This window comes from Schistocerca americana, chromosome 1 (genome assembly GCF_021461395.2).
Source record: "Schistocerca americana isolate TAMUIC-IGC-003095 chromosome 1, iqSchAmer2.1, whole genome shotgun sequence".
In the NCBI taxonomy this organism is placed as follows: Eukaryota; Metazoa; Arthropoda; class Insecta; order Orthoptera; family Acrididae; genus Schistocerca; species Schistocerca americana.
This window is the reverse complement of record NC_060119.1, coordinates 546,098,854-546,123,093: the sequence shown is the minus strand read 5'-3', so window position 1 is coordinate 546,123,093 and position 24,240 is coordinate 546,098,854. Positions and strand designations below refer to the sequence as shown.

Sequence of the window (24,240 nt, the reverse complement as noted above, 5' to 3'; positions counted from 1 at the left end):
TGGAGACTTAGGAGAGAGCTGAGAGAATCTGAGCAGATTACGTACTGTATCCGCTGATGGCGGCGGATGTAGTGGACAGCCTGGAGAATAGCGTAAAGCTCCGCAGTATAAACCGAACACCGGTCGGGAAGCCGAAAGTGATTTGGGGTGTCGCCAACAATATAGGCACTCCCTACACCTAACGATGTTTTCAAGCCATCGGTGTAAATAAATGTGGCTTCCATCATTTGTGCACATAGAGCAGCAAATGCCCGACGGTAAACAAGTGTAGGGGTACCATCCTTGGGAAATTGACATAGGTCTCTGAGCAAGTCGATCCGGGGACGGGGCCAAGGCGGTGCTGTACCCCAAGTTGTCAAGAAGGTTTTAGGAAAGCGGAAGGAAAGAGAATGGAGCATTTGACGGAAGCGGACTCCCGGGGGTAGTAGGGAGGAGGAGCGGCCTGCATACCAGACATCAAAGGAGGCGTCGAAAAAAAGGTCATGGGCTGGATTAGCAGGCATGGAAGACAGATGGCTAGCATAACGACTCAGAAGGACTGCCCGCCGATTGGATAGCGGAGGTTCAGCAGTCTCAGCATAAAGGCTTTCCACAGGGCTGGTGTAAAAAGCTCCAGACACTAAACGTAATCCACGGTGGTGGATAGAGTCGAGACGCCGAAGAATAGACGGCCGAGCAGAGGAGTAGACTATGCTTCCATAATCCAATTTCGAGCGCACTAAGGCGCGATAGAGGCGGAGAAGGACCACTCGGTCCGCTCCCCAGGAGGTACCATTCAGGACACGGAGGGTGTTAAGGGAACGCAGACAGCGAGCCGAAAGATAGGAAACGTGGGCGGACCAGCACAGTTTTCTGTCAAACATAAGACCCAAGAATTTAGCGACGTCGGAAAACGGAAGGTTGACAGGATCTAGATGTAAGGAGGGCGGAAGAAACTCCTTACGTCGCCAAAAATTAACACAAACGGTCTTACTGGGTGAGAAACGGAAGCCGGTTTCGATGCTCCACGAGTGGAGGCGATCGAGACATCCTTGAAGACGTCTTTCAAGAAGGCTGGTCCGTTGAGAGCTGTAGTAGATCGCAAAATCGTCCACAAAGAGGGAGCCCAAGACATCAGGAAGGAGACAATCCATAATTGGATTAATGGCGATGGCAAACAGTACAACACTCAGCACGGAGCCCTGGGGTACCCCGTTTTCTTGGGAGAAAGTACGGGAGAGAGTAGTGTTCACCCGCACCCTAAATGTGCGCTCTGCCATAAATTCGCGAAGAAAAAGGGGCAGCCGGCCTCGAAAGCCCCAAGAGAACAGTGTGCGGAGGATGCCTGTCCTCCAACAGGTATCGTATGCTCTCTCCAGATCAAAAAATATTGCTACCGTTTGGCGTTTCCGGAGGAAATTGTTCATGATATAAGTGGAGAGAGCAACAAGATGGTCAACGGCAGAACGATGTTGTCGGAATCCGCATTGGGCTGGTGTTAAAAGACTGCGGGATTCCAGCCACCAAGCTAAACGGTAATTCACCATACGCTCCAAGACCTTACAGACACTACTCGTGAGAGAAATGGGGCGATAGCTAGAGGGGAGATGTTTGTCCTTTCCAGGTTTCGGAACGGGAACGACAATAGCTTCCCGCCATCGCCTGGGAAAGGTACTGTCGGTCCAAATTCGATTATAAAGGCGAAGGAGGTAACGCAGGCTATGGGTTGATAAATGCAGCAACATTTGGACATGGATACCATCCGGTCCTGGGGCGGAGGAGCGAGAAGAAGAGAGTGCATGTTGGAGTTCGCGCATGGAGAAAACAGTATTGTAGCTTTCGCGATTTTGAGAGGAGAAAGCAAGATGTCGCACTTCCGCTGCACGTTTCTTCGGGAGAAACGCTGGCGGGTAATTTGAAGAGCTCGAAATCTCAGCAAAGTGCTGACCCAATGAGTTAGAAATTGCGACGGGGTCCACTAAGGTATCATGCGCGACAGTGAGCCCAGAGACCGGGGAGAAACTAGGCGCGCCTGAGAACCGTCGAAGCCGACTCCAAACTTCCGAGGAGGGAGTGAAGGTGTTAAATGAGCTAATAAAGAATTGCCAGCTTGCCTTCTTGCTATCGCGGATGACGCAACGGCATCGCGCACGGAGCTGCTTATATCGGATACAGTTGGCCAAAGTTGGATGGTGACGGAAAATGCGAAGAGCACGTCGCCGCTCACGTATTGCGTCACGGCATGCCTCGTTCCACCAAGGAACTGGGGGGCGCCGGGGCAATTCGGAGGTGCGTGGTATTGAACGTTCCGCAGCTGTGAGAATAACGTCGGTAAAATGTGTGACCTCATCGTCGACGCTGGGAAAGCGACGGTCATCGAATGTCGCTAGAGACGAAAAAAGTGTCCAATCGGCTTGGGCAAACTTCCAGCGTCGCGAGCGCATATATGGCAGTTGAGGCTGCAGTCGAAGAACACATGGAAAGTGGTCACTCGAGTGTGTATCATCTAGGACGAACCATTCGAAGCGCCGAGCTAGCGGAACAGTACCGACCGCAAGGTCCAAATGAGATAAATTTGCCGTGGAGGCAGACAAAAATGTGGGGACCCCAGTGTTGAGGCAGACTAGATCCGCTTGGTGGAAGACGTCTAGCGATAGTGAGCCACGTGGACAAGGATGTGGAGATCCCCAAAGCGGGTGGTGGGCATTGAAGTCCCCAACCAGCAAATAGGGGGGTGGAAGCTGATCAAGAAGATGAAGGAGATCAGCTCGTGCCAGTGGTGTAGACGATGGAATGTATACCGTACATAGAGAGAACGTGTATCCAGAAAGGGAAAGACGGACGGCGACAGCTTGGAAGGAACTGTTTAAGGGGATTGGATGATAATGGAGAGTATCATGGAGCAGAATCACGAGTCCTCCATGGGCTGGAGTGCCTTCAACAGAGGGGAGGTCATATCGGACGGACTGAAAATGAGGGAGAACAAAGCGGTCATGGGGACGCAGCTTTGTTTCCTGAAGACAGAAGATGACCGGCGAGTAGGATCGTAAGAGGATCGACAATTCATCCCGATTGGCGCGAATGCCGCGGATATTCCAGTGGATAATGGACATAGGGTGAACAGAAAGTAGAGAAACGTGACCAAGGGTGCTGTCAACTCAACGACTGCTCAGAGCTTGCGACCGACAGCATGGAATGGCATTCAGTCGAAGGCAGAAGATCCTGATCCATAGGTTGGTCAGGAGCAGCTCCTGCCACCAACGATCGGCCAGTTGACCGGCCACCAGCAGTGCGCCTCGGCGACACAGAAGATGGCCGAGGGCGATTTCCGCCAGGTGGTGCTGTAGTTGGGACATGCCTTGGCGGAGAAGGAGAGGAACTGTGTTTCTTCGTAGCCTTCTTGGAGGTATGATGTTTAGATGAAGGAGGAACCGATGGTTGTGAAGTTGCAGTACGTAAAAACTCTTCACGAGAATGCTCTTTTTTCGAGGACTTGGCGTCTGACTTTTGGGCTCGAGATTTAGCAGAACCCGACGAAGGGTGAGCCATAGAGTGGGCAGGCGAAAGTGGTGAGGTTGAACGGGCGATCTTTGCACTGGCCGATCTGACGACCGTGGTACTAAATGTGAGGTCGCAAGTCTGCGTGGCCGCCTCCTTTGTTGGCCGAGGAGAAGCAAGGACAGTGCTGTATTTTCCTTTCTGAGGCACAGTGGGCTGTCGACTGGCGAGTAACTTTCGAGCAGCAAAGGTCGACACCTTTTCCTTCACCCTTATTTCCTGGATGAGCTTTTCATCCTTAAAAACGGGGCAATCTCGAGAGGAAGCAGCGTGGTCACCCATACAGTTGATGCAGTGAGGGGATGGAGGTGGACAAGCACCCTCATGGGCATCCTTGCCACACGTAACACATTTGGCCGGATTGGAACAGGACTGGCTGGTGTGATTGAACCGCTGACATCGATAGCAACGTGTAGGGTTTGGGACATAAGGGCGAACGGAAATTATCTCATAGCCTGCTTTGATTTTTGATGGGAGTTGAACTTTGTCAAATGTCAAGAAGACAGTGCGGGTTGGAATAATGTTCGAGTCAACCCTTTTCGTAACCCGATGAACAGCGGTGACGCCCTGGTCAGACAGGTAGTGCTGAATTTCTTCGTCAGACAATCCATCGAGGGAGCGTGTATAAACGACTCCACGCGAGGAATTTAAGGTACGGTGCGGTTCCACCCGGACAGGGAAGGTGTGGAGCAGAGAAGTACGCAGCAATTTTTGAGCCTGGAGGGCACTGTGTGTTTCTAACAACAGGGTACCATTCCGTAATCTGGAACAAGACTTTACAGGACCTGCAATTGCGTCGACACCTTTCTGAATAATGAAAGGGTTGACCGTGGAAAAGTCGTGACCTTCGTCAGACCGAGAAACAACAAGGAACTGTGGCAACGATGGAAGAACCGTCTGTGGCTGAGACTCAGTGAACTTACGTTTGTGAGCAGACATAGTGGAAGGTGAGGAAACCATTGCAGAAGAATCCCCCATGATTACCGGCGTCTCCGATGGCGCGCTCCTCCCTTGTGGGGGCCCTCACCGAGGGCACACCCGCCTTAGGTGATTGTTCACACCTCAGGTCACACCTCCCGACAAACGGACGGAGGGACCAATCGGCATTTTCGGAAGGTATCAGCTCGGGTAATCACCCCTCCCTGGGCCTGGCCGTTACCAGGGGGTACGTACGTGTCCTACCTGTCTACCCGGGGCGGGGAATTACGCGTTACCCCGTCACCGGCTACGCATGGAAGTGCGTGGGTCGGCCTTCAGACACGCACAGGGAGGAAAAAGGAGAAAGGGAAAGGAAAGAAAAGAAAAGGGGGTCTCAAACGCCGCAGCGGAGAAAAGGGCAAGGAGAAGAGGGAAGGAAAAGAGAAGGACAGAGGAAGGACGAGGACTTGCAAGTGTAAAAGCAAGGAATTTGGAACAGTTTCGAGCGTCCGTCTCCGGACGTAGGCACAAACCATACTCCCAGAGGGGGAGAAAGGGAAGGAAAGAGTGGTGAGGGGGGGGGGGGGCGAAGATGGGGGACGGGGAGGGATGCGGAAAGGGAAGGGAAGGTATGCAGCCCGGAAAGGAAGGAGGGCCACATTAGCTCGGGGTCCCGTGCTCGCTACGCACGTGTCCACAAAAGAGTTGTGGACCCCCTGGGGGGGACCCGACGACTGTGCGCTCGTCCACAACGTCGGCCACTGGCGTGAAATTAGCGATGAATGCATTCGCGAACACGCTGGCTTTTGCATCTGGCTCACTGAAGTATTCGTTGCCGACTTGTAGCGGTGGTACGAGCAGTCGGCGCCGCAGGAGGTTCCTCTCGATTCTCCAGGCGCTGCCGTCGTCTCGGTTGAGGGTGGACAATAAGTTTGTTCCTCTGTGTTCCTATTTTCTTCGACTGCTATCTTTATCTCCCGTCGCATGCGGTTGACGCGGCGTTTGGTGTCGCATTGGTGAAAGAATTGTCATTCAGGGAACAATCTATTCTTCTCGGTGATATCTGCCAGGTTGTGTGACGGTAACTGCCGCAAAAAGTCTCGTGGTCGCCGCGGTCGTCTCGAGATGGTAGAGTTTGCTGCTTCTAGTATCACAAGGTTGCGGAAAGGTTGGGCTGCGTCGCCCCCGACGACTTAGGGGTTAGCCGCGCCTTCCAGAGACCCTAGGATTTCCGCTCGGAAACGATCGCAGTTCAAGTTTCTGTAACGTGAACGTTGATCTGGAAAGGAGGCGCCGATCACGTCCATCTCTTAGATCGCTGGGACATGGTCGGATGATGGGACGTTCCGCGTTTCGGCGTACGTGAACTGTCCGATACCCTTCAGTAGTACGAAGTCGATCACTTCCGGTCGGACTCGGACGGTGAAGTGTGCGGGGTCAAACGGCCCCAGGCAGACTGCGCTGTTTAGATTAACAACGCGGGAGAGCCGGCGCCCATTGGAGTTGGTGAGGTGGGAGTTCCATTCAGGGTTTTTCTCACTGAAATCCTCCGCAATGAAAAGTCGACCCTCGAGTGACAGCAGAGAATTCAAATCCTCGTGTATCAGTCTATCGGAGCTGCCGATATACCGACACGAAGAAATCTTCCCGGCGGTGGTGCTGACGGCCACACCCGTGGCCTTCAACATGTCGAGCTCCGGCAGGTAGACTCGATGATGACGCAGCGATCTCTTGACGAAGGTGGCAGTGCCTGTCGTGACAGTGCTCTGTCGTCTCGGTAGCGTCAATTGCTTGCTGCTCGCACGTTCACCTCGTTTGATGAATGTTTCCTGCACCAGAGAGATGTCAATATCCTTGTCATGTACGAATTGGCTAAATTCGCCCTGCTGGGGACACAGTCCGTTCACATTGAACGTGTATATGGTCAAACCATGGATTTGGGCATTATCCATGATGTCCCTGGATTTTGACGGCGTTGGCCTGGAGAGCCGCCGCTGCTGCTTCGACGAGTGCTGGAATTTGGCGCATAAGGTGGATCAATGCCCGCAGGAACGTAGTGAGTTCGCTGGCGTCCGCTCTTTGCCGCTGTTATTTATCCCTCGCGGGTCCAGGTGTGATTGCGTGCACCGAAGGCGTGCGTTGAGTCCGATGGTGGGAGGAAGCGTCCGCTACGGTAGGTGGTGAGGGCGGCAGCATCTCTTTACTCTTTGGCGGCCGTGGCGGAATGAGTTCGTGTCCATTTGCACCGTTGCTCCTTTACAGAGCTTAGTACTGGTTCCCAGGCCTTACTGAGTTCCTAACCTGTCTCCCTGTTGACAACGTTTTCTGTTACCCAAATTTCTGCCCCTAGTAGCTGAGTAGTCAGTGCGACAGACTGTCAGTCCTAAAGGCACGGGTTCGATTCCCAGCTGGGTCGGTGATTTTCTCCGCTCAGGGACTGGGTGTTGTGTTTTCCTAATCATTATCCTTTCATCCCCATCTACGCGCAAGTCGCCGAAGTGGCGTCGAATCGAAAGACTTGCACCCGGCGAACGGTCTACCCGACGGGAGGCCCTAGTCACCCAAATTTCTATGGCCCCTATTAAGATACAGCCCCAGTAGTTATTTATGGATGCAAGTACTTTTGTCTGTCTCCCTGTTGACAACGTTTTCTGTTACCCAAATTTCTATGGCCCCTATTAAGATATAGCCCCAGTAGTTATTTATGGAGGCAAGTACTTTTGTCTCGTCGTAATTCGTTGTGTGTCCAATGTTTACGCATGTTCTGCTAGAGCAGATTGGCTTGGTTGGCCTAGGAGTGTGTAGCGTTTGTGTTCTTTGCATCGATCTTCCACCGTAAGAACTGTTTTGCCGATATTGCATTTGCCACAGCCGCACAATTTTTTTATACGCCCTTTTTCTTGAGGCCGACATTGTCTTTCACTGTTCCTAGTAAGGCGCGCGTCTTAGCCGGTGGCCAGAAGACTGCGTCGATCTTGTATTGCCTCAGTAGTCTCCCTATTTAGGACGACACGTTACCTGCAAAAGGTAGAAACGCCACGCCTTTTTCTCTTCTTCCGTTTGTTCATCTTGGTCGCTACTGCCCTTCTGTTGTCGGAAGGCCCTTTGGGCTTGGCGACTGTCGTATCCATTCTTGCAGAACAAAGTCTCCAGGTGTTTGAGTTCTGTTGACAGCATCTGCTCGTCCGAGATCGTATGTGCTCTGTGTACCAAGGTGTTAAGCACTCTGTTTAGCTGAGCCGTATGGTGGCAGCTGGAAGGATGTAGGTACAGGTCAGTGTGTGTGGCTTGCGGCACACACTGTGACCTAGTGAGCCATTTGACCTGCGCTGCACCAAGACATCAAGTAAGTGTACTTGTTCATCTTTCCCGATTTCCATAGTGAACTGTATGCTATTATGGATGGAATTTAGATGTTTTAGAAATGTTTGTAAATGATACTTTCCATGTGGCCAGATTACAAATGTGTCGTCCACTTATCGAAAGAAACATACAGGCTTCAGTTCAGCGGTTTTCAGGGCTACTTCTTCGAAACTCTCCATGAATAAGTTTGCTACCACCGGAGTGAGAGAGGGCTCCCCATGGCCACTCCGTCGATCTACTCATAGTACTGGCCGTTGAAGACAAAAGTAGGTCGATGTTAACACATGTCTGAAAAGTTGTGCCAGTTCTGCCCCAGACTTCTCACTGATTAAGTTGATAGAATCTTCCAGGGGGACTCGTGTAAATAGTGACACGACTTCAGAGCTGGCCATAACGTCGGATTATTGTGAAGCTAGATTATTGTGAAGCTAGCTCCTTTAGGAGGCCAATGAAGTCCGTCGAATTCCGGATGTGGTGCACATATTCGCCCACGAAGAGTCGTAGCAGGCCCGTCAGGTGCTGTACCAGGGGATACGTCGGTGCCCCTATGTTACTAACTATCGGTTGCATCCCATCTTCGTGCGTCTTTGGAAAGCCATATATCCTTAGTGCTACCGTCGAGTGTTGTCGAAGCCTCTTGATGTCCTTATCATCGAGCGCGCCATTTTTCAGCAAGTTGGAGGTGTTTTTTTGTATCTTCTTCGTTGAGTCTTTTAATTTTCCGATATAATGAATCCTCTAGTAATTGCAGTATCTCCTGTTCACAGTCGCGTCTCAAGAATGGCAGTAGCGTTCCCATTGTCGGCGGTGAGAACGACTATCTCTGTATTTTCTCTGAGGTTGCGTAGTGCTGTTCTTTCCACTCTGGAGATATTGCTTCTGGCCGGTGTTGCTCTCGAAAGAATCCGGCACGTTTCCTTCCTGATTTTTTCAACCTTTTCGTCTGGTAGCCCTCGGATTGCTTGTTCTACTGAAGATATTATTTCAGTGAACGGAAGAGTTACAGGTGTTGGCGCAAAGTTTGAAGAATGTTTATAGCTATGTCGTCAAGTGGTTTTCCCGTGAGATTGATCACGGTGCGTCGTGTGGTCTCTGTTTCTTCTTGTAGTTTCCCAGGTAGTCGTACACACTTAATGAAAATCCACGGAGAAGCAGATCACTACCAGCAACATCTACCGTAGCCTTCGCTTCTACCACCAGCCGACAAGCGGCGCGCCGTCGGCGCACGAAATCGCAACTGGATCCGCGAGGGATAAATACTAGCGGCAGAGAGCGGACAGATGATGACGGAACGGTTATTCGCCGGAATATCCTGGTCATTCAGCGATCGTATCCGGACGTACACCCGAAAACCCTTCAAAGAGAAATAATGATGTACATAATTACAATCCCAGAAGAAGAAAAATGACATTCATTAAGCTACATTAAGGTTGTCTGTAGCATTAACGGAGTCCACGATGCTGCAACCAGAAGTTTTGATTACTTATGCAGTGATATACAACGCCTGACAGAACGCAAAGTAAAATCTGAAACTAAACCGGAAACGTTTATCTTTGACAACTACTCTTATTTCGCATAAAACTGTAATTGTATTGTGTAAATGGTGACGGGGAGGAATTCCTGACTAAGTGTGTTTGTCTTTAATTAAGAAAGTAATAAATTATAAGCGTGGAGACATATACAGGGTGTCCAATTTATCTTGACCACCCTAAATAACTGTTTGTCCAGATGCAAATTACAAAATATTTCAAGCAAATGTTCTTTAGCTATCAGGAGGACATCAATCAGCATGATTGTCTTCGTTGTAGCTTTGTTTTTTACAAAGATATGAACAGCGGTATGACAGTTTTAAATGGCACCCTGTATTTTTTATTCGGTAATTCATTATCTCTCCTAAAGACCTATTCAAAAATGTATCACAGTGTACCATTCACTGAAACTCAACGTTATCAATTACATAACATAACACTGACGTTGACGCTCCCAGTGCTTAGTGCAGGTTCAAATAGCTCCAAGCACTAGGAGTCTTAACATCTGAGGTCATCAGTCCCCTAGACTTAAAACTACTTAAACCTAACTAACTTAAGGACATCCCACGCACCCATTCCCGAGGCAGGATTCGAACCTGCGACCGTAGCGGTCGCGCGGTTCCGGACTGAAGCGCCTAAAACCGCCTCGGCCACAGCGGCCGGCCTTAGTGCAGGTACTCGGGGTAATGGAACACATCCACGTGCTGACGTTGACAGAGTTGTGTGAGTAGAATATACACCAACGAAGAGAAAGTAGAAATGCTACTCATTTATGGGGAATGTAAGTTAGCAGAACAGTAACTGCAATACTGTTTTCTTACGTACGGGTACATTTAGTACAGTAGTTTGCTCCTTTTAAATACTGTTATGTAGAGTAGCCATACAGTAAAGGCTGTCCTTACAAACTGCATCGACATAACGTTTCTTTTATTGTTGTTGTCGAAGGTATGCGAAATGCTATGCAGGCAGCGGAACTGTACAGAGAGCGATATCCTGACAAGAACCCACCTTCCCGACGGATTTTTTCTCGTCTTGTTGCGACGCTCCAGGAAACGGGATGTTTCAACCCACGACAACGCAATCGTCGTAGCACTTGCAAAGACGAAGCTGCCGAAATTACTGTTCTCGCTTCCATTGCTATGAATCCACATGTGTGCACACGACAGCTAGAACACGAGATTGGCATTCCTAAAACCAGTGTACATCGTATTCTTACACGTCACCGTTCCATCCTTACCATGTACTCCTACAACAAGAATTGCATGGGGATGATTTCCAGAATCGTGTACAGCTCTGTCAGTGGGCACAGCAGCAAATCCTCGCCAACCCAAACTACTTCTCCTATGTTCTATTTACCGATGAATGTTCCTTCTCAAACAAAGGACAGGCAAGTACAAGGAACATGCATTATTGGTCCAGCGATAACCCACGATGGCTTAGACAGGTGGAACATCAGCGTCAATGTAGAGTTAACGTCTGGTGTGGGATGCTTGGTACTACAATTATTGGCCCTCATTTCATCAATGGTAGTCTAAACGGCATAGCGTATGCCAACTTCCTCAGACGAATTCTTCCTCCTCTTCTGGATGAAGTGCCGTTAAGAACCAGAATGCTTATGTGGTATCAACACCATGGATGCCCAGCACATAATGCCTTGCGTGCACGTCGTGTTCTGAACCGAAGGTATCCTGCCAGAGGAATTGGTCGAGGAGGGACAGTTACTTGGGCTGTCAGGTCTCCTGATTTAAGTCCTCTGGTCTTTTTTTATTTGGGGATGCATTAAAGACGTTGTCTATCGCGATATTCCAACAACTCCAGAGTATATGCAGGAACGTATCGTGCTTGCTTGTAATTCTCTTTAGCAGGCAACACTGGAAGCAGTAAACAATTCTTTCATTCAATGAGTGCACCAGTGTATCAGTGTCCAGGGTCATCACTTTGAGCACCTTTGAATGTTCTACTCCTGGGCAATGGTACAGGAGTCAAAGTCAATTTTGTGTTATGTTTTTACTTGGTCTCCGTTTGTTTTCTGAAAACTCCAGCAAGTGGACAAGTTTGTGATCCTGGGCTCAAAGTCAATATTGTGTTATGTAATTAATAACGTTGTGTCTCAGTGAGGAGAGGATGTGAATTACCAAATAAAAAATACAGGGTGCCATTTAAAAACTTCACACCACTGTTCATATCTTTGTAAAAAACAAAGCTACAACGAAGGTAATCATGCTGATTGATGTCCCCCTGACAGTTAAAGAAGATTTGCTAGAACCATTTTGTAATTTGCTTCTGCAAAAACAGTTATTTAGGGTGGTCAAGATAAATGGAACACCCCGTATACAAAAAATTGATGTTTATATAAAATGATTCGTTCCACAAAATTAAGATTTACCGTGAAAATTATACACGGACCATGACACTAACTAACTACCTAGATAATTAACCACTGTGTATCACAAGGCATGGTATAGACTTATATACTTTGAAAACCTCAAAACGAATTTCGAAAGAAAAATGAAGCAGGTGATCAACTTAGACATACATTCCTATTTCAATGCGTTTGGTTATTCATTAAAAACTGACAGAGTTACTGGCGACAAATACTCCGGAAAAAGAAGCAATTAGGCTACTGTTGACGTGATGGGTCTATATGCAACGAAGGTTAAGCTATTATTACTAAAAAATATTTGACTTAAATACATGTTAAAGCAAAATATTCATTTTACGCGGTCTAAGCGTTTAAGACCACTCGTTAATTATATTTATAGTGTTGTACACTGCTGGACATATTCCAAAAAATTATATTTTTTTCACCCTGTAAATTGTTATTACTGATCTCACACTGACTGACGCATCATAGGTAAGAGTTAAAAATCAGAAGACATGTGAACAACAGTGAAACTAATGTACTGACAACCCAATAAAACAAGAACCCTATTCTGCATGGAGGTATACCTCTATGCAGTTGTATTTCTCTGACATTTCAATAACCGTTCACTTTGTTGACATCCACAAGATACGACAGCATGCCTAGCTTCTTTCCTCACTGCACACATTTATGGGTATGCGTGAGTATACATACAATTTTTATGTTCAGAAAAATTTGAGAGTATGAAATTAATAGCATCTACAGTTGTGCTTCTCAATAGTTTTGTAGAACTACAGCCACTGCCAGTAATAATAACAACAGTAATGGTTCAAATGGCTCTGAGCACTATGGGACTGAACTTCTGAGGTAATCAGTCCCCTAGAACTTAGAACTACTTAAACCTAACTAACCTAAGGACATCACACACATCCATGCCCGAGGCAGGATTCGAACCTGTGACCGTAGCGGTCGCGCGGATCCAGAATGAAGCGCCTAGAACCGCTCGGCCACTCCGGCCGGCTAACAACAGTAATAACAATAATAAGATGCATACCTTAACTGAAAGAATGTGTAAGCTTTCACAACTCTCCATTTCATTTCACGTGTTTGTGTAAATGAGAGTTTTTATACTTTTTCATTTTTTCGGACCAATGTACAAGTCTCCAAAGAGACATATTAGCTCACGAATTAACTTCCGGGCTGAAAATCAGATATTCTTACGCTGTACCCACATAGTAACTTGTGCTAACTGTACACTTGGTTATTAAATGTTCGTTTGTAGTCATGTTTATTTGATTTCGTCACTATCTCAATCAAAGAACCTGTTCTTGGAAGCCCTAGTTCCTTTGGGGCTAACTTCTCTTGGTAATTTACTTTTCTCTTCCCAGAATGAGATTTTTTCTCTGCAGCGGAGGGTGCGCAGATATGAAACTTCTTGGCAGATTAAAGTTGTGTGCCGAGGCTCGAAATCGGGACATTTGCCTTTCGTGGGCAAGTGCTCTGCCGGTTGAGCTACCCAAGCACGACTCGCGACCCGTCCTCACAGCTTTATTTTTCTGTTAGCATACAAATACAACATCATTCATGTTTACACTGCACACGAAAGCCGTTTTCCGCACAGTAAATAACCAACTCCAAACACAACGTGCCGTTTGCGGAAATGAGTAAACTCAAGTAGCAATGTCTACCAACATGGTCACTTGAATAGAATACAAATGAGGCGTGAGATCCGTAAGGGCCTAAAGAAATCACACAGCTGTCGATCCCACAACTAAATGAATTTCAGAGAAACCACTGATACTGCCTTTTGTGAATTTTGGTGTACAGAGTGGACCTACAGCACAGATAAATTCGACTCACCATAAGATGAACAGGTTTCAGAAGCATGAATAAATGCTACAATCCCACAATCGTCGGTGATGTACTGTAGGTCCTTACGATTCTCACAAGGGAAATGCCCCCGCCCAGATTTAGTGGTAAGAGGTCCCCGTGGACAGTCGTTCAAAAACTGAACACAGATCAATAATGAAAACAGGAAAGAGGTGTACTGAACTGTGAAAAACAAGCAAAATAGAGACAGCGAACGGTCCAAGCTCAAGAAGTACTAAATCGAAAACAGCCTAATAGTAATGGCCCCATACACGGCATTAGTGACAGTATGTGTGTTATGTGATAGGAGCCTCTTCTCGACGCACCTAATTTGTACGCCTGATGAGTGAGATATGCCTCCTTGCCCGATTTAGATGTTCGTATGAATGTCAATGTGATCACTTGCAAAGAAATAGTTTGTCAAATAAGCTGCAACAAATGGACGCAACTGTTTCACAGTCACACAGTTTTCCCTGTGCTGTATTAAAACATACGTTTTTAACGTTTTTGAAGTTGCGTTCGTTTTGGAAATTTTTAGTCTCGACTTTCGTTGTTGCAACATTGTTCACATCAGTTTAACTACTGTTTTCATTATGTGAGATGACTATGTGGTATCTTGTCTGCTCTACATTCATCTCATTTACTTGCGAAGTAATGTATTCTTACCACATGCTCTTATTCTGTAACCAATTTATAGTATAACAATTGCCAAGATTACAGAAAGAGAAACATTTCTATTACTGGAAGAACAGTTCATAATTTTGTGAAAAAATAAATTAAAAATTGGCGATAGGGAGTTATGAACACTGCCCACGCGCATTGCAGTCCAGCACCGCGTCCACTTAACCACGACGCCTTAGCTATTCAACTTCGCTCGGTGTTGTACATTTTAAGCGTATGTTAGACCGTTTGCTGTTTCTGTTTTGCTTTTTTTGTCACAGTTCAGTACATATACTTCCTGTTTTCATGCTTGACCCGTATTTGGTTTTTGACGAGTTATACACTGGACATAGATGAAGATGAAATGGGAGATATGATACTGCGTGAAGAATTTGACAGAGCACGGGAAGACCTAGTTCAAACAAGGCCCCGGGAGTAAACAACATTCCATTAGAACTACTGATAGCCCCGAGAAAACTCTACCATCTGGTAAGCAAGATGTATGAGACAGGCGAAATACCCTCAGACTTCAAGAAAAATAGAATAATTCCAGTACCAAAGAAAGCAGGTGTTGACAGGTGTGAAAATTGCCGAATTATTAGCTTAATAAGTCACGGCTGCAAAATACTAACACGAATTCTTTACAGAAACGGAAAAACTGGTAGAAGCCGACCTTGTGGAAGATCAGTCCGCATTCCGCGGAAATGTTGGAACACCTGAGACAATTCTGACCCTACGACTTATCTTAGAAGACGGACTAAGGAAAGGCAAACCTGCGTTTGTAGCATTTGTAGACTTAGAGAAAGCTTTTGACAATGTTGACTGGAATACTCTTTTTCAAATTCTGAAGGTGGCAGGTGTCAACTATAGGGAGCGAAAGGCTATTTACAATTTCTACACAAACCAGGTGGCAGTTACAGGAGTCGAGGGGCATGAAAGGGAAGCAGTGGTTGGGAAAGGAGTGAGACAGGATTGCAGCCTATCCCCGATATTATTCAACCTGTATATAGAGCAAGCAGTAAAGGAAACAAAAGAAAGACGTGAAGTAGGAATTAAAATCCATGGAGAAGAAGCAAAAACTTTAAATCAGGTGATGCTGAGGGAATTAGATTAGGAAATGACACACTTAAAAGTAATACATGAGTTTTGCCATTTGGGGAGCAAAATGGTGGTCGAAGTAGAGATGATATAAAATGTAGACTGGCAATGGCAAGAAAAGTATTTATGAAGAAGAGAAATTTGTTGGTTCAGATGGCTCTGAGCACTATGGGACTTAACATCTGAGGTAATCAGTCCCCTAGAACTTAGAACTACTTAAACCTAACTAACCTAAGGACATCACACACATCCATGCCCGAGGCAGGATTCGAACCTGCTACCGTAGCGGTCGCGCGGTTCCAGACTGAAGCGCCTAGAACCGCTCGACCACAACCGCCCGGCAGAAATTTCTTAACATCGAGTACTGATTTAAGTGTCAGGAAGACGTTTCGAAATGTATTTGTATGGATGTGAAACATGGACAATAAATAGTTTATACAAGAAGAGAATAGAAGCTTTCGAAATTGGGTGCTACAGAAGAATGCTGACAATTAGCTGGGTAGATCACGTAACTAATGAGGAGGTACTGAATAGAATTGGGGCGAAGAGGAATTAGTGGCACAACTTGACTAGAAGAAGGGATTGGTTGGTAGGACATGTTCTGAGGCATCAAGGGATTACCAATTCAGTATTGGAGGGCCGCGTGGATGGTAAATATCATAGAGAGAGACCAAGAGATGAATACACTACGCAGATTCAGAAGGATGTAGGGCGCAGTAGTTACTTGTAGATGAAGAAGCTTGCACAGGATAGAGTAACATAGAGAGCTGCATCAAACCAGTCTCTGGACTGAAGATCACAACAACATCCACTGGACCAGCAGTGGCTGCTGTGTAAGAGCACTTGAACGCCTGAACACACAAACTTTTGACACCTCGCAAATTTACTGTTTTTTTTCCTTCGAATGCTGTTAAACATAATATAGCTGCAGAAATCTGAAATACACAGCACTTAAGTCTATCGCGCTATGCCACATTGCTACCTCTCTCCACTCGGTGAAACTTGGGACCAGGGGGCGAGCACACCGTCAGTTATGCACATTTTAAAGAGCTTCTGCACATGCGCGACTGGCATGACGTTATTGCCTTATGGGTCACATACATGCGGATCAGATAAACAATGTGCCTGTACGTTAGTGGGAAATGATGGGCTTCAGATCGGCATGCCCGATCCGTTCAAGATATCCACAGAAATGGCCTGTGGTTCTGACCCTGGAAGTCCACTCGTATGGCCAGCTATTCAGGTGTCACAGACACCATGTTGATGCAATGAGACTGTGGTGGCTAATCCATGCAACAGATAACGCGCGCAAGTACTCTGAGAGTCAATACTAATGAGGATAGGTAGCAACTTACCGTTAAGATGATTGCTGAGCTGCACACGGGCACGTAGAAAACACTATCACACTCTCACAACTAAATTTTTGGCCATAGCCTTTGTCAGAAAGCGAGAGCATACACTCATTCACACAATTACTTAGGCACAACTCATGCCCACATGACCGCCGTCTCCAGCCGTTGCGTCTGCAGTATCTGAGAATAAGATCCAAACAACTCCTCATGCCTCCCTCCCTCTCGTCGGCAGCTGCTAGGCTAGCGGCAAGAAGTGCTGCAGCACTGACTGCAAGTTGAGGGAATGGTAGAAGGGAAGAGGCAATAAGAATGAGGGAGTAGGGAAGCGGTGCACATACTCGGCTGTGCCCGGCCAGTGCCGATGCATGACATCTCAATAAATAAACGATTTTATCTACTGAGATAAAAAAATTCCAGTGTTTTTCCCTGATTTCCCTGACATGTTTGAAATTCCCTGATATTCCCTGATTCCAGAACTTGTGGCAATCCTGACAGTGCTGCTTTGAATGCTTTCAGACAAAGTCAAATGGGCCCAGAAAGATGTATCTTTTCAACTACTGTGGCCGTCAGACTGCAAAGTGTCACCTGCATCTATCCAGTGTGGCTTAGCTGGAAAATACTGATGTCTGTCAATTATGACCATGGCAGGCACGGAGTGCAGAACGAAAGACGTTGCTTACCTGGAAGGTGGCTGCCGACGTGGTAGAGCTTGTGCGTGTACTGTCCTTTCCCACCGGGTCCATCATCGTACGGTTCATTGACTAGAATTTCCACACCGCTGCCAGCTCCTTTGCTCTCTTCACGACTTTTTTTCTACAGAAAGACATTGAAATGTATTAGTCATGATGTAATACGAAAATTTTGTTTACATCAAAACAAAAGATAGGTGTGTGTGTGTGTGTGTGTGTGTGTGTAAGAGAGATGGGGTTAGGGGAGGGGGGGGGGGGGACAGGGGGAGGTGAAATGTGGGAGTGTATTGACAGTAAAAGCAACAATAGTAAAAAAGGCACGCCTAATATTATGACGCTTCAGGGCACGAAAACCGACTCCAAATTGGAAAAATCGTTACCGGTTTAAAAAATTTAACTGCACCGTCTATTTTTTCAGAACAGCTATAATCAAACCCAACATGGAGGACCATTTAGAAATTAGCAACGAATTGGCAGAGCTATCTACAGGGACAACCTCTTGCGTTTCACGAGGATGATATATGCGTCGAACACAATGAGTTACGGAACTCCCAGCTGACTTTGCTACAGTCAGGAAGCTGGCATGTATAAAAATACTGCAAAACGATTGAGTGTTGTGTATATGGAGTTGTAGAAGCACATTCAAAATGCAAATGAGGTCTGTTTCGCAGCTTATTGTGTAGCTACAAATTGTAACAATAAAAAATATAATCTGTTAACATAATAATAATAACAATAATAATAATAATAATGTTACATCCAGGAAAGATAATCTTCAAAATACATATTTTTTGAAACTTGGGAAGCAGAACAGATATACATGATAGGCACACGCAAAACACTGAAGGAAGGATAAGGCCAAAAACTGTGTATAAGAAGTAGTAACTGCTTAACTCCAAGAATATAAAAATTGTGTCTACGTAATAAAATGAGTCAAATCTGCAAGGAAACTAGTGAAACGGATTACAATCGGCAAAAGCAGCAGGAAGTTCATGCCGCACTCACCGATTAAGTTTCTGTGGAACTGAAAACACCTCAGGCTACAATTCATTTCTCGTCTTAAAGGGTTTTCAATGCTACGATTACCACTGTACTACTGTGAACGGTACATATTACAATGCACTCAGGTTTATTATTATATGTTAACATTGGCAGGAAGTGGATATTCGTTTAATTATATTTCCCTATACGTGTTGGGAAAACCACTACCGCGTTTAGTTCAAATGGCTCTCAGCGCAATGGGACTTAACATCTGAGGTCATCAGTCCCCTAGAACTTAGAATTACTTAAACCTAACTAACCTAAGGACATCACACACATCCATGCCGGAGGCAGGATTCGAACCTGCGACCATAGCGGTTGCGCGGTTCCGGACTGAAGCGCCTAGAACCGCTCGGCCACAACGGCTGGCTACCGCGTTTAGTGACCGGGATATATGGAAGTAATAGTCATCCCCGATAGCTGAGTGTTCAGCGTGACGGAATGCAGTCTTACGGGCCCGGGTTGGATTCCCGGCTGGGTCGGGGATTTTCTCCGCTCAGGGACTGGGTGTTGTGTTGTCTTCATCATCATTTCATCCCCATCCGGCGCGCAGGTCGCCCAATGTGGCGTCGAATGTAATAAGACCTGCACCAAGGCGACCATTTTCATGGAAGTAACAGCATTAAAAATAGCAGTTTTCAGTTGATATCCACGCTATTCTTCTGTTACTACATGTCGTCAGCCGCTGGAGTGCTAGCGTCGCTGCAGCTATCGAAAGGTTGCATTTTTACTCTATAGCGTTTCATGACTGTTTGTCGTAGACAGTGGTGATACAATGAACTTTAAGTGTGATAAAGATGTGGCTCATTACAGTTCTATTACGTGCTGCGATGTTATCGCTCACTTCTGTTTATTCTCTGATCTCATATTTATTTCTTTGCTTTTAATGTTATAATGTTTAGGTTCGCGAGTCGTTCGCGTCTGTTGTTAATAAAGTATTCATACTAAGAACGCAACATGTTTTGCGACTACCAACGCTTGGAGTAGTGCCGCTCCGTAAACTGAATACCAAAACACCGTGCTACGCATCTACTGCATACTGAATCATAACTATCTAGAATGCAGAGTCCGACGCTGACTGTCAATGTGCTTACAAACGCACTCGACACCCGTATCACAGTAAACCATCACCGTTGGGACAACAAAATTCTGTTCTATGGTCTGCACAAAGGCAGTTTGTGTTAGCCTACGTAACCTTCGAGGAAACCAAGTATAGTCACCACACTCAATGAGGACATGGCCATGGCAATGCGGGATATTTTGGCCTCACCACGAAGCACTGATAAGTAAGCTGCCATTAAAAATTCTCTAATCAATCGCTTAAGTCGCAATTTGAAGCCAAGCGATTAGAAAAGTTACTCCTTTACAGTTGCTGCGTCGCCTATCGACTCTAGCAAGCGATGTAGTCAATGAAGATATTCTACGATACTGGCTGTCGCACGTACCGCCTAACGCACAGACTGTATGCGCCAGCGAGCTCGACGCCCATACAAGATGTATCTGCCTGCTTGTGTTACAGTCGTATGTCCACACTCATACAGTGCCTTCGCTTCATTACAAGCACAAGATTGCTGACCTTATCGCACAAGTCGCCTCTGTTCAAGCGTAACAGTGCAGCCCCCAGTCACAGCTGCAAAGGTATGCTGATACCACAGATGGTTTGGTACCGAAGCACGAAAATACTATCCCCCGTGCGAGTTGGAAAATGTGATCAGAAGTCAGTAATGACAGCAATGGCTTCTAGGCCCCACAGAACACATGTTTTAGTGGACACATATGCCGACGTATCGGTGTACCTATCGTCCCAACCACGTCAATGATTCAGTTAAGATACCTGGTCGCGTGACACACTCACTGTACTTAAGCCTCCGTCATGAGTTTATGTGACAATGGTGGTAGACTCAGTATATCCCAGCCTTGGAGCAGACTTTATCATTTTACAGTCTTCTATCGGATCTTGGCCACTGCTGCTTCTCCATAGAACTACTAACTTAGCGTCGTACACGCTGTGCAGACAACACTGTCATAAGCACGGTCACTGGTGATTCTCCATGTTTAGAAATTCTTGAACAGTTCCCAGAGATAACTCAGCAGCTATCCATACTAATGGCTGTACAACATTCAGGAATGCATTATATTCTTACCACGCCAGTACCACCAACTCACCGTCGATCTCGTCAACTACAACCCCAGAAACTGAATGTAGCGAAGAATAAATTTTCTTATATGTTCACCATAGGGATCTGTCGTCCACCGAATAGTAGTTGGGCATCGCCTCTGTACATATTTCCAAATGAAATACAACAACTCTTTGTTTTACATTCCTTTTTCGATACCCCAATGAAATACTCTCCAAAGAGGTAATTCACTGGAAGTTTCGAAATTCCAATTTTATATAATAAGCGATTTCGTATAATACATTAAATTTCATAAAATTTATTATTTCATTTGTTTACCTGTATGCCATGTTCGTCCAATATATGCTAGCATTATTTTGTATTCATTAATTAAGCCATAATTAAGAAAAATTAGGTTGGCATTGTTCTTTTTCACTGTTTTGTATAATGCAATGTATATCTTACGTAAAAATCTTTTTATATTGTATACGCCAGTTTGGGCATAAAATACGAAAGCTTTTGTGTATAGTTATTCATAATAACTTTTAATTGTTATTTTTATAAATTCGCACTATAGTTTTGTTAACTTCACTGTTAAGAACATATAAATAGCGGGAGCAGAAGGCTCAGAAAAGCTCAGTTGGAAACAGTTCACTGACTGTGTCGCACGTCAGTGTGTAATACAATTGTTGTACTACGGTTTTTTGACTCTGCAGCCTGTTATGTGGAGTGGGCTCCCACCAAGAAGTTGTGCAGTTTGTCATTAATAAATCACTATTAAACGACATGGTACCTGGATTATTTCATTGAATTCACGTAACTACATCCAGTTTGCAGATGAAATGGACCTGGGCGACGACTTAACCAGCAGCGGCAGGAAGCAGATTACACCGAACTACGATATGTATAAGCAATGAACTAAATTTTAAGTCTCATTGCAGAAGTAATTACTAAAGTGTAATGTTTGGAAACTGTTCCAGCATAAACATATGTCTCAACGTTATCCTTGAGTGGTGGAGGCCTAAGTGATCAAGAACAAAGACACCCCCATAATCACACGTTCTTGTTGTCATTGGAACACAAGTATAACAACTAACTTTTCAAATGCTCTGTTTAATCAAGTAATCTTTCAATGATTATTTTTGTTGTATTTTTGCTACAATTCCAGTCTCCCCTCTCCAAAAAATTTCGTTACACAGAGAAGACCTGATGGCGCCTATGCGGTAATTACCGGCAAGTTAACGTTAGAACAATTCCCGAGTGATATTCTATTCAGCATGTTTAAGATTTCTCATTCTATGTTTGCAATAAATATCTCTTCTCCACAACAGACTTGGTATGAGCTTCGTACCAAATACCCACTGCTCTGGGAAACGTGCCTAAGGCGGCAGTCTGTACTCCATTTGGCCCATTAGAGTTCACTAGGATGCCTTTTGGATTGTGCAACGCAGCACAAACATTCCAGCACTTTACAACCGAAGTCACACGTCATCTCGATTTCTGCCACATCAATACTGACGATTTTTTTGGTAATTTACAGCTCCAAAACAGAATAACTGGAGCATTTATGACAACTCTTCACTCGCCTCCGTTTACACGGTTTACTCATCAATTCATCGAGATGGTTTTTGGAGCATCAGAAGTTTAATTCCTGAGTCATACCGTTAACTCCCAAGGAATGCGGACGCCGCAGGAGAGGATAGAAGCCATAAACAACTTCCTACAGCCCGTAACAATCCGAGAATTGCGAAGATTTCTTGGTCTGGCTAACTCTTATCGCCGTTTCGTCTGCTATCGCGCACTGCTTCCCGCTGCACGGAATGATTTCTTACTACGTTCACCGAAACAAAGTGACAAATTACAGTGGACCAACGAAGGAGAAACTACCTTTAATAACGTGAAGACATCTATCACTGAGGCTGCACTTTTAGCACATTCTGTTCTGCAAGCATCTCTCTCTTTGGTAGCTAAAATGTCTGCAACTGCAATAGGTGCTGCACATCAACAACAAACAAACCAACAACGGCACTCCTTTGGTCAAACTACCTCTGTTGCAACAAAGCTGGTCAACATACAACCGTGAGTTATATGTAGCGTATACTATCGTAAAGAAATTCCTCAATATGCTTGAAATCTGCCAGTTTATGCTGGTCACAAGCCGCTAATTTATGTTTTTCGTCAGAGACCAAACAAAGCATTGCCACTTCAACTACAGCACTTGGAATAAATAGTGCCATATTGTCCACACTCGGTACACTAGAAGACACCATCTCCCATGTAGGTAAGTCTCCTATGACGCACTTGCTTCGGCACAACAACTCAACAATGAGTTGCAAGACTGACTTTTACATCCAATTGGTTCACTACTTCATCACATCCATGTAACTTATTCAAACAATATTGTATTGGGATGTTTCTATATAACAGGCGCACCCATTTGCAAAAATGAACTTTCCTCAACAGGCAATCACGTTGCTGCATGATTTGTCCCAACTTAGGGTCCAGAGTACGGCAAGGGTGATTACGTGAACTTTGTGTGGCTGAATACGGACAGAGAGTGCACAGCTTTTGTGCGCCAGTGTGTAGCCTGTCAATGTAATATGATCACCCATCCCATCAGGACACGCCTTGGTAGTTCTGTCATCGAACCAGTCATCCGAACTTGTACAAGTAGACATAGTTGACCATTACAGTTATCTGAAGGATACACCTACTGTCCAAATGCCACTGACCACTTCACCCATTCGCTGAATCAGTTCCGACCACATTCTTTTGCTGATAGATAGCTGGTTTCGGAGTCCCTTTCAATATCACTACCAATGAAGGTAGGCAGTTTGAGTTAGATCTATTCAAATCACTCGCCGTTTCGTTAGGTATGAAGCGTATTCAAACTGCAGCTTATCACCCAGCAGCAAATGGCTTAATTGAGCATTTGAACTGCCAATTAAAGGTAGCTTTGTGATACTGTGAATCACAATGTTGGACAAACTCTATCAGTTGTCTTACTGGGTCTCTGCACTTCTGTCAAATACAGTCTTAATGTCACAGCAGAACAACTGGTTTACTGTCAACAAGTTCGACTGCCCAGTGAATTCTTCGGCAAGAGGCCTACCAACCTTATTGAGGCATCATACTTCATCAATAATTTCGTTCGCACCTTCGCAGCTCTTTCATTTTCGTTGACCTCTAGAAATTTAACCAAGTTCCTGTCAAACCTGTGTAAGCCTCTGCAGCCACCATAACACGGACTATATACCGTCATTAGTCGAAACAAGCGCACACCTTAAGGTCGGTTTTAATGGACCTCAACTATGATTTCCATTGATCGCCTTACATCTTTACAGGTACCAGCATAGGAGGGGCGCAAACTGGACAAGCCACAGGGGACGCCGGGAAAAACGACTGATAATGCTACGAGAGACTTGGCAGAAGCGGCTACCCTTCCGTCTGGACGCCAAGTCTGTCTCCACAGAAAATAACTTTGGACTTTGGGGGAGGGGGGGGGGGGGTGATAAAATGTGATTACATTGTGCGCTACAATGTTATGGCTGACTCTTGTTTATTCTCTGATCTATATGTGTTTCTTTGATTTTAATGTTCTCGTGTTTCTGGGTTTCGAGATGTTCGCACTCTCGCTTGCGTATGTGTATTACATGTTGTTAATAAAATATTCATTCTAAACCGCAATAAACTGAACACTAACAC

At 45.6% G+C, this 24,240-nt stretch overlaps 1 protein-coding gene across 1 annotated transcript in view; it reads right to left on the bottom strand.

Annotated features, from left to right (window-relative positions):
• Positions 1-24,240, bottom strand: part of LOC124605827 (protein retinal degeneration B) — a 575,027-nt gene that overhangs the window by 241,135 nt on the left and 309,652 nt on the right. The window contains exon 4 of the mRNA XM_047137749.1: positions 17,369-17,501. Coding sequence (XP_046993705.1) covers positions 17,369-17,501 — 133 coding nt within the window. The remainder of the gene's footprint in view (positions 1-17,368; positions 17,502-24,240) is intronic.